Raw genomic sequence first — 11,353 nt, 5'->3', positions numbered from 1 at the left:
ATTACGAGAGTTATCTTTCCACTTTCCTTACTTGGTATCAGAGCTACCAAAAAAAAAAAAAATGGCGGAAGCTACCTCACTAAATAATTCCAGCAACATCTCCCATAACAATTTCGGCACCACCTCCAACCTTGTGCTAGTTAACCCAACAAATCAGATCACCCACGTAAAACTTGGTGATGATAATTTTCTTCTTTGGCAGCTTCAAATTTCTTCGGGAATTAATGGTCTGGGTCTCGAATATTTTCTTACAGAAGAAACGCCCATTCCGCAAAAAAATTTGATTACAGAGGATGTGGCTGAAACAATTAATCCACTCTACAGCTTGTGGTGTCGGCAAGACCAGCTTCTATTCTCCTTTCTACTTGGTTCAATGGCCGAAGGTGTTCAAGCCCAGATGATCGGTTGTACAACCACAGCTCAACTCTGGTCGCAAATCACACATCTCTTTGCCACCAGATCCAAGGCTCGTGTAATGCAGTACAAATTGCAATTACAAACACTGAAGAAGGGAATTCTTAGCATGAAAGATTTCCTTAGCAAAATGAAAGGCTATGTTGATTTACTAGCTGTGTGTGGCCATTCAATTTCTGATGATGAACATGTGTTGTACATTTTGGGAGGAGTTGGAGTGGAATATGAAGCTGTTGTGGTACATATTACCTCCAGAGTTGATGCTCTTTTCAACCGCAGATGTTAGTGCTTTACTAATGGCACATGAGGCACGAATTGAGTCTTACACAACCAACACTGATGGAAGCACTCCTAACATCAATGCTACCACTTTTTCTCAATCAAAGGGCCGTGATACTCCAACTCAAAGTTTCACTCCTCGTGGACGTGGCCGTGGCCGTTTCTTTAGAGGTGGAAGAAAAAAACGGGAACAACAACAATCGCCCAACATGTCAAATCTGTGGGTACTCTGGACACGTTGCTGAAAAATGCTATTATCGCTTTGATAAAGACTTTGTTCCACAACACAGAAACTCAGGTCCTCCTTTCCAACCTACTGTCCATCCAAATCGAGGTCCTCCTTCTGCTGCAGTAGCCATGAAGCAGCCAAACATGCTCAATGAAGATTGGTGGTTCCCTGACTCTGGAGCATCTCATCATGTCACCAATGATCTTGGTTATCTCACTATTGGATCTGAGTTCACAGGTGAAGGTAAAGTTTATATGGGTAATGGATCTGGTTTACCTATTTCACATATAGGAGTATCACGTTTTCACTCTTCCTCACATAAAAAGTCTCGCACATATCATTTAAATAATTTACTTTGTTTTCCTCATATTACCAAAAACCTTGTTAGTGTAAGCAAATTTGCTCAAGACAACAATGTCTTCTTTGAATTTCACCCACAATTCTGTGTTGTGAAGGATCTAGCAACCAAGGTTCAGCTTCTCAAAGGCAACTTACATGAAGGTCTATACAGATTTCATCTTGGCAAACTTGATCGTCCTCCATCCACACAAGCATCCTGCCTCAATCTCATTTCTCCTTTAAATCAAGTGCAGTCAGCACATCCTCCTCCTCCAATGGCATCATCCACATTAGCTAGATGGCATTATAGGCTAGGTCATCCCATGTTTCCTACTGTAAAGCAAGTTTTAACCAATTGTAATGTCTCTTTTCCAAGAAATGACAATATTGCTCTTTGCTCTGCTTGTGAGTTGGGAAAGAATCATAAATTGTCATTTCCAAAATCTCACACAGTCTACTCTAAACCACTTGAACTTGTCTTCTCTGATGTTTGGGGTCCAGCTCACCATATTTCCAATAATGGGTTTCGATATTATGTTAGTTTTGTTGATGCATTTAGTAGATATACCTGGATTTTCTTTCTTAAACACAAATCCGAGGTATTTCAGATCTTTCAAAGGTTTAAAACTAATGTTGAGTTGCAATGCAACCACAAGATCAAAGCTCTTCAAACAGATTGGGGTGGGGAATATCGATCATTGGTTCCTTTCTTTCAAAAATTTGGAATCGAACATCGTGTAATATGTCCATATACTTCCCAACAAAATGGTGTTGTGGAACGAAAACATAGGCATATTGTCGACACTGATCTTTCTTTACTTGCTCATGCACTTATTGGGATGATGCCTTCTCCACTGCTGTTTACTTAATTAATAGGCTGCCTACCTCCATTCTGCATAAACAAATCCCTCTTCAAAGGTTATTTCAACTTACTCCTGATTATTCTTTTCTCCGTGTCTTTGGTTGTCTATGTTTTCCTTATCTCCGCGTATATTACTCTCACAAGCTATCCTTTCGCTCCAAGGCATGTACATTCCTTGTCTACAACACGAAACATAAAGGATATAAATGCCTCAGCGAAGATGGCCGTCTTTATATTTCAAGACATGTTAAGTTTGATGAAAACTCATTTCCTTTTTCTCATCGTCTGTTAGCTACATCCTCTGCATCTATCAGTACACCTCCCTCTTCTCTTGTCCCTCCTCATATTCCTTTTCTTGCTCCACATATGCCAACTCCGCTTGAGTCCAGTCCTTCCCATCCTATAGTCACTACTTTGCCAGATACTCCTGTTTCCGCTCCTTCTTTATCTTCTTCTCCATCTGTCTCTGCTCCTATATGAGACACAGGTAGTACATCAAATCCTATACCAGAGAATACTCACTCTATGTTCAGTCGATCCAAGGCTGGAGTTTTTAAACCCAAGCTATACCATGCCCTTCATCTTCCTACTACTGAACCCACTAAATTTCAAGACGCTTTGCTTCATAATGAGTGGAAACAGGCAATGAAAGATGAGTATCATGCTTTACTCAAAAACAAAACCTGGTCTTTGGTCTCTCCTCCATTGAACACTCCCATTATTGGCTGCAAATGGTTGTACAAGCTTAAAAAACATCCGAATGGCTCCATAGCTCGCTACAAAGCCCGTCTTGTTACTAAGGGATACTCTCAAACTGCTGGCCTGGATTACTTTGACACTTTCAGTCCTGTTGTTAAACCAACTACAATTCGATTGGTCCTCACAATCGCTTTAACAAAAGGATGGATCATCCAACAATTAGATGTCAATAATGAGTTTCTTCATGCTAACCTTCATGAAACCATTCATATGCAGCAACCCCCTGGTTTTAAACAACGACAGGGAAATACCATGCTATTTTGCAGATTGCATAAGGCCATCTATGGGTTGAAACAAGCACCCCGTGCTTGGTTTGACAAACTCAAGACCACTCTACAGCACATTGGTTTTCATGCTTCCAAAGGTGACTCTTCTCTATTTGTTCGATTTCACTCACTCTCATTATTTATATTTTGGTTTACGTGGATGACATTGTCATAACAGGAAGCAATGCTACAGAGATTCAAGCCCTTATTCATCGCCTGAACTCTGAGTTCTCATTAAAACACCTTGGTGATCTCTCATATTTTCTTGGCATAGAAGTCTCTCAGCCAACTCGGGACACTTTGTTTCTTTCTCAAGCAAAGTATATTCAAGATCTACTTTCGAAGACTAAGATGGACAAGGCCAAGTCCCTTCCTACTCCTGTGATTTCTTCTCTCAAACTATCAACTCGAGAAGGCGTTCCTTTTGAAGATATCACTCTTTATCGCAGCACTGTTGGTGCACTTCAATACTTAACATTCACAAGACCGGATATCGCTTATAGTGTGAATAAAGTGAGTCAGTTATGCATCATCCACTTCACTTGCACTGGGTGGCTGTCAAAAGAATACTTCGTTATCTCAATGGCACTCTGCATTATGGAATTCATCTCACTGCCAACTCTAGGCTTACATTGACAGGATATTCTGATGCCAATTGGGGAAATGACATTGATGATAGGCGTTCTATTTCTGGTTTTTGTTGGTTTCTTGGCAACTCTCCTATCTCATGGCATTCTAAAAAGCAAACTGTTGTTTCTCGCTCGAGTACGGAAGCTGAGTATCGCAGCTTAGCCAATGCAACAGCTGAACTCCTTTGGCTTAAATCAATTCTGTCTGAACTTCACGTTGGTTCAACTAACATTCCAGTTATCTGGTGTGACAATCTCAGTACTATAGCTCTCAGTGCAAATCCGGTATTGCATTCTAGAACTAAACACTTTGAACTTGACTTATTCTTTCTAAGAGAAAAGGTTATCTCCAATCAAATGGCAATTCGATATGTTCCCTCTTGTGATCACATCGCTGATGTTCTTACAAAGCCTCTCTCAGCCGTCTCCTTTACTCGCTTTCGGACCAAGCTCAGCGTTTTACTCAATCCCACGCTGACCTTGCAGGGGAAGTTAAGTGATAAAAACCCACATCAGCAATAGTGGCCTACATCAGCAACACATGTGAACCCACACATGTGTAGTGTTTCTAGAGTCATCTATGGATAGAATTTTGTGTAACAAACATAACAAACTATTGTGCTGTATTCTTTTATTTACCCTTAACAGTTGTATATAAATAGTGTAGGGCCATATTAATTTAATACACAAGGAAAGCATTTCATCTTTCCATTACGGGAGTTTTCTTTCCACTTTCCTTACTATTTGGATAAAATAAGTTTAGAATTTTGAAACTCTTTATATACGAAAGTTATAAAACTCTACAAAATACATACCGTGAAATTTCTTGGAGTTAATTTCGTATTATTATGATTTTTCTCGTTAATTTTAATCAAGATCTGAATTTAGGCAAGTCAACTATATATGAATCTTACTAACACATAAATTATCACAAAATTGATAATTATAGGAATATTTAAGCAATTGGATTGTCAAAACAAATAACTGAGTAAGATAGAAATGTGAAGTTTATTATTGGCTTTTTTTTAATATGACATGTTTGGCATTTGGCCTGTAATTAATTCTTTCCACTTCTAATTTTTCCATATACTGCATTATATTGAGTAATTCGAACTGTAGTTGATCATCTTTATTCACTTTTTTTTAATTGTCTGACGTACTTGATTTTTGGTTAAATATTGATATATGATTGTAAACAAATGATTGAATGGAGTCGAGACAACGATCATTGTAACGGATTTTTAAGTCACCGGACAACGTGCATAGGCCCGGAAAATAAGTCCAATGAACAACGAGTTCAAATTCGGGTATATGATTCATCTGAACAACGTAACTTCGGTCCAGAATTGTAAGTTCACCTTGGCTCGTAAGTGCTACACCACCTCTATTAGTCACTGCATGCTAGCTACTTCATGTCTCTTTCATTTCAATATATCATAACCTATAAATCACCGTCTGAAAACCTATATTATTATTTCACAAAGTCCTCAAAGACCTACATATGTTTTCTTCTATTTATCGTAAATTTCAGACACAAGAGAAACAGAGTCACGCGAGGAGAAAGATTAGAAAATGATTAATTTGTTAGATTGTCATGTATTGTATTGTAAAATAAAATGCGAGAACCAGATTCACGCGAGGAGAAAGATTAGACAATGGTTAATTTGTTAGATTGTCATGTATTGTTTTGTAAAATAAAATGACATATAGTTGTTTAGAAAAAGCGTTGTTTGCCGTCATGTCATGAATTTAAATAAATTATAGTTACGCTTCCGTTATTATATTAGTGTTAATATATTAAGAAGTTAGGCCCACAATAACACCATCAAGGGGGGTAAAAAGGAAATTAAATTGCAGATCATCCCAATTCAAACGTGAACATAAACCACAATATAATATAACATTTGTTGGATAAGAAATTGTGCCATATACTTTCTCTACTACATGTTTGCAAAAGCTGTAACATTGTCATAAGGGGAAGGTACTAAGGTCACAAATAGCCAACTAACAAACAAATATCACTAGTGTTAGCAGTTGGACATAATTATAAAGGGCTATGAGAAACAAAATATTTTTGAAAAAAAAAGGAACTAATACGACGTGCATCAATAACGAAGTCGTGACCGTGTTGTATTGTGACGAGAGTCGTTGGCATTTGTGGAATACCATTACGAAGAACAGCAGCCACTGTTCTGGGAAACTGGTTGTCCTCGAATTTGCACAGTAGGTGGCCTTGCATTGCTTGATGCTGGCTGACTTGCCATCCTGTGATCGAATTAAAATGGCACATGTTAAAGAAAAAGATTAACACACTAATTACAGATGCAACAGTCCAGAGAAAAAACTCCATTCTCTATTGTCCTAAATTTATCAAGCTACGTAAAGGAAAAAAGACCTGTTTTTAATATCAGCAGCCATGGCCATGAAAGCTTGTTCAACATTCGTCGCATTTTTTGCACTTGTCTCCATGAATGGAATGCCCATTTCATCCGCAAAAGCCTTATTAAAACATGAGAAACAAAAGTAGTTTAGCTGACTGAGTCAGCTTAAGATAATTATATGCATGAATGATGATGTGATGTATACCTTGGCCGTTTCAAACGGCACGGCTCTGTTAACAGCGAGGTCACATTTGTTTCCTACTAAAAGCTTGTTTACATTATCACCAGCATAACGATCAATTTCACTCAACCATTGCTTCACATTGTTGAAGCTTTCTTGGTCAGTAACATCGTATACTATCTGACAGAAAATTCCAAGAAGATGGACACATTTAAAAGAACGCAGGAATTGCCTGTAAGAGATAAGGCAACTTGAAATAAACTTACTATAATGCCATGTGCCCCACGGTAGTAGCTACTAGTTATGGTTCTGAATCGTTCCTGTCCAGCTGTATCCCACTGCAAACAATAAAGAAAAATGAGCGAGGCTTGGTGAAAATAGAAGAGCATCAGGTAGGGGAAAAAACATTTGAGCAAAAAGTTGCCTAACTAAACCACTCACATATTCACGTGGATAAAACATTATAAGAATAATCTAGTCAAAAAATGAAAAGTAAAACCATAGCAAATCATTGTGCATGCGTCCTTGTAATCGCTATGATTAAAGCTGGAAGTGTGGAAGCGTTTCTTCGAGGGAGTTCATGTTATAGCTTCATCTAGGAATCAAAACTTTACAAGGAAAAGAAAAGAAACAGTGAATAATTTACCGAAAGGTATAAATGTTTCAAGAACAATAAATCCTGGTCCGTTTTCCCTTAACAAGTGAATAATAAAAGATTAAGTTGTTGTGAATCGTGTAAGACAGATAAGTAAATAAGTTTGAGACCTCAACAGCATGCGAAAAAAATTTACTGTAGGATAAAAAACATCTCTCCACCAATACTACGTAACAAAATGAGCAAATTTTACAACAATTAAAAATTATAATATCCTAAAATATCTTAAAGATATATTAAAAAAAATCAATGAATAATTTATAGGTGACAGCCAAATCTCTTGATTAGACATTTATGATCACAGCAACTTACAATCTGAAGTTTAATGGTCTTCTCATCTTGCTCAACAGTGCGTATTTTCTGTAGAAGTAAAAAAAACAGATTTCTGATTGTGCCATGTAAATCAACCAACCCACCCCACCACCCACAACCAAGAAAAAGAACACAGTGAGTTCTTACAAAATCAACACCAATTGTGCTAATGTAACTGTCCAGGTATGAATCATCCTGTGTGAATACAACAATGATCACTCATTAGCCTAAATGCACAAGTAAATAGTTAGAAACAAATTATGAACTACTCATTCATATGGGCACCAGTTTTGTATAACGGTGGCATAGAGAATGATCAATGTAGCGTATTAGCACTACTTGTTCTAGACGAGCACTAATATTTTGTAACTCCTTAATTTCACAAAGTCACTGCAACATATAAATGTTTGTTCAATATCAAAAGTCAATAAAATGAAAAGAATTACTTTCATTTGAGTATAAGTTTCTAAAAATGTCATAATATAGTCTAAGTTGAAAATCCCCCGCTGTACCAAATATTTACTAATTATCTCTTTAACTATTTAAATAACCGCATCACACTTCTAAGCGCTTTAAAAATCAGTTACCCTATATCCTATCGCCCCAACTACATGCAACCCTAGAGTCTTACAGAAAATCTCAGGAGGAGACATGACTTGCCAACTCCAGAATCTCCAATTAACAGAAGCTTGAACAAGTAGTCACTGCAAGATAAATAATCACATGGTAATGAGTTTCCATATCATTTATAATATAAAAGGTAACAACGACGAAGTTTCAGCAGTGGCCAAACACTAACAGAGAATTCTTAAACTACAGACAAACAGAGAGACTGACGAGAAGATAATACCGTTCCATTGTTCTCTATTTTTTTATGGTGTATATATTATAGTTATTCAATAATAATAGAGACTAAATTTATGGTACTTTAAAGCGAAGGCAAAGGAACTGAATTTCTAAAATATTAACAAATCTCAGCATTTATAATGAATTTTAAAATCCCAAAAGAACAGATAAAAATTAAGCAAAAGATATCATTTAAGCACCAGTAAATGAAACTAGCTACGAAACCGGAACCTCCCTCACATTCGTACAAAACATAAAAATTATAAAATTCAACTTATCATTCTGTGATTCAGAAGAAATTGAAAGCCTGACTAACCTAATAGCAACGCCTCTGGAGAATGTTTTGTGAGAAGAATTATCTCAAAAAATTACCCATAACCTAAACTATTTTGACCATTCTACAAATCAGGAGGATGCACAATTACATTTTAATTTCTGGAACCTAGAATATTTCAAGCTTAACAAGCAATCCACGGAAGTTACGTCCAGAATCTATTTGAGTGATTTGTACCCAAATTCATAAGCATAAATCGAATATCATGACATCCATAGGAAATGAAAATTGAAATTCACATTATTTACAACTGAGACTGTCACAAAACCAATTTGTATAAAAATTGAAGCCCTAGGAAAATTTCTCTGTCCTCGGATTTATCTGAAATACAAAAGAAAAGAGAGATTTACTATTCAGGGGTCATGATTGGGTACGGTGGTCCGACTGTGGAGATACAGGAATATTCTCCTCCCAACAGGCGGAGATCAGCCGCGATAGAGATCCGTGTCGGAGGACGTGATTGGGTCCAGACGGTGGTGGTAGCAAAAGCGTTCGCGCTTGTGTTATCGAATTAATTGATTGAATTTAAATCTGGAAATTAAGCTGGTCATTTATATAGAGCCAATTGGAACCGTTCGATTAGTTTTTATGTACATATATAATAATTTTTAAAATCTGAAAATTAAGGTGGACATTTATATAGAGCCAATTGGAACCGTTGGACTAGTTTTGATGTACATGTATAATAATTTTCGTAAACCGGTGACAAATATGAATTAATTGTTACTGGAACCCTTGTGCAGTCTCATATATGTGGGCCTGAACCTGAGGCGTGAAAGATTGCCATCAAAGACGGTCACTAGAAGGAACACATGCCGCATATTAAACTTATATGAGTCATCTCTAGATTCTTGGTACTAATGGATCGAGGAATAGGCCGTGTAGAATATCATTCAACAAGATGCAACTTCTTTTGATGGGTATTGCTCATATTAATAAGATGCATATTTTTCTAGAGATCATCACTTAAAAAAAACTTCAAAATTAAGTGTGTATGACTTGGAGCAATTATGGAATGAGTGATCCACTGATAAGTTTATCAGGGTGCATATGAATAAAGACATAAGCAAGCTGAGAAGATTCATGTTGGTATAATAGGCACAATCGTCGAATCCAGGGCATTACAGAGTGGTATCAGAGAATATTGCCGATAGGAAAACTCTTGAACCTGCGGAGCAAAGTGTTACGCACACGGGAGCCACCTCTTGAACTCGTATGAGCAACCTCTAGATTCTCAACTCTGGTGGATCGATGAGCAATGAGGACATTGGGTTTTGTAGGAAAGGTGATTGTGATACGCCATCCAAGAATGAATGAAATTCCAAGACTGTGTACGTATGAGATTTTATAGTTTTGAAGACTTAAAAAAATTTGTAAGTCTTACTCATATAAAAAAATGTTCATTTTTTTTATAGCTCACTAGTTAAAAAATCCAAAGTTAAGCATGACTGACTTGTGTCAATTCTGAAATGGTTGTTCCTTAGGACAATGAAGCTAAATCAGGACCAAGATCCTAAGTTAAAAAAATCAAAGCTCGGATCAAGAAATGAAAGAGTTCTTAATATAAAATCAATCACAACGACGTGTTTTGGATGCAAGATAGACTGTACGTGCCTAATATTGAAAACTTATGACAAAAAGTCATGTCTGAAATACACAAGTCAATTTTTTTTATTCATCCTGCCCCATTCCACATGAGAAAGAAATGAATTTTTAAAATGTTTTGCAAAAGTTTACGTGGAATCATATAACAAATTGGGTTAGTCAATTTCATAAAGTAATGATGGAGAGCCACATTTAGAACTTGTAGGAGTCACGTCTAGATTTTCAACGCTAGTGAAGCGAGGATCATATTTCGACGTGGACGTTGCTTTCTGAAAGAAGGGTGTGATATCCCATCCCACCTGGGAAAAAAACTAAATGTTTAAAATGGTTTATGAGATGTTATAATAGACTTCTATAGCAACTTGGACTATCATTTTCGTAAAACGATAACTGATACAAAGTAGTTTTATAATAGCATGTTATGTAGTCGCACATATGCAGGCCTGAGCTCGGGTGTGACATAATGGTATTAGGTATGGTCAGAGCCGTGCCTATGTTCGATGCTGCCTAAAGTGAAAATTTAAAAATGAGCCATCTTCTTGTGATAAACTAATGCTAAAATTCAGTTAACAAATAATAATAAATACAATAAAACATATATAAATACACCAGAAACAATATATTACATAAAATACAAGTCAATAAATATTTGAAATAATTACATAAATAATAACCATCTGGATGTTTTAGAGGAAAAATGTATATCAACTCTGTACAATCCAGTTGTCGGATCATTTCTTTGTCAATCAACAATATCGTTAGCTCATTTAGTCTATCTTGTGATATTATTGATAAAAAAAATATAAGTCTTTATAACTTCGATTTCGATAAGCTTCTTTCTGCTTATGCAACTGTAATTAGTATTGTTAACAAAATCTTATAAGCAAGATAAGTATTTGTGAATATATAGTTCAGCTTTGCCAAACACTGTAGCATCTTTAAAAGTTGAAGCTCTATACAATACTTCATCAAGCTACATGACGAGATCTTTAAATATGTAAGAGTCACCTCTAGAGTTTCGGTGCCCGTAGGTCGAGGTCAGGCCACGACGAGGACGTGGTTTTATGAAAGAGGGGTGATTGTAATCATCCGACATAAGAAAGAAATTGATTCTAAGGTGTTGCAATGGACTACTACAGTAAATTGGACTAGTAAATTTCCGTAAAACTAGGACGGATACAAATTATAGTTGCTACAAATACCTGTTGTACAATCACTATATGCGAGCCTAGGCTCGATACATGACAAAAACGATCAAGTTT

The 11,353-nt window shown here is 36.5% G+C and overlaps 2 protein-coding genes across 2 annotated transcripts; one reads left to right on the top strand and one right to left on the bottom strand.

Moving 5' to 3' along the window:
- The first annotated feature begins 232 nt into the window (after positions 1–232).
- Positions 233–2,084, top strand: LOC140842164 (uncharacterized). The gene is made up of 2 exons (XM_073209978.1): positions 233–1,165; positions 1,378–2,084. Exons 1-2 carry the CDS (start codon positions 718–720, stop codon positions 1,419–1,421), a joined length of 492 nt encoding a protein of 163 aa, XP_073066079.1. The 5' UTR covers positions 233–717; the 3' UTR covers positions 1,422–2,084.
- A 3,568-nt stretch (positions 2,085–5,652) lies between these two features.
- LOC140841116 (ras-related protein RABD2a-like) lies at positions 5,653–9,058 on the bottom strand. Its single transcript, XM_073208318.1, has 8 exons — positions 8,837–9,058; positions 7,938–8,010; positions 7,454–7,501; positions 7,307–7,354; positions 6,606–6,677; positions 6,364–6,519; positions 6,173–6,276; positions 5,653–6,042 (listed from the first exon to the last, which is right to left on the bottom strand). Exons 1-8 carry the CDS (start codon positions 8,848–8,850, stop codon positions 5,946–5,948), a joined length of 612 nt encoding a protein of 203 aa, XP_073064419.1. The 5' UTR covers positions 8,851–9,058; the 3' UTR covers positions 5,653–5,945.
- Between the last annotated feature and the right edge of the window lie 2,295 nt (positions 9,059–11,353).

This window comes from Primulina eburnea, chromosome 9 (genome assembly GCF_022965805.1).
Source record: "Primulina eburnea isolate SZY01 chromosome 9, ASM2296580v1, whole genome shotgun sequence".
In the NCBI taxonomy this organism is placed as follows: domain Eukaryota; kingdom Viridiplantae; phylum Streptophyta; class Magnoliopsida; order Lamiales; family Gesneriaceae; genus Primulina; species Primulina eburnea.
This window is presented reverse-complemented; position numbering and strand designations above follow the sequence as displayed.

Bases quoted from the DNA above. Each gene is read 5' to 3' on its own strand.
- LOC140841116 (XM_073208318.1), bottom strand. The intron at 6,277-6,363 runs GTATACATCACA...TGTTTTAATAAG, and splicing joins TGCCGTTTGAAACGGCCAAG to GCTTTTGCGGATGAAATGGG. The intron at 6,043-6,172 runs GTCTTTTTTCCT...ATTCGATCACAG, and splicing joins GCTGCTGATATTAAAAACAG to GATGGCAAGTCAGCCAGCAT.
- LOC140842164 (XM_073209978.1), top strand. From the start codon at position 718: ATGAGGCACGAATTGAGTCTTACACAACCAACACTGATGGAAGCACTC. The intron at 1,166-1,377 runs GTAAAGTTTATA...TGTGTTGTGAAG, and splicing joins ATCTGAGTTCACAGGTGAAG to GATCTAGCAACCAAGGTTCA.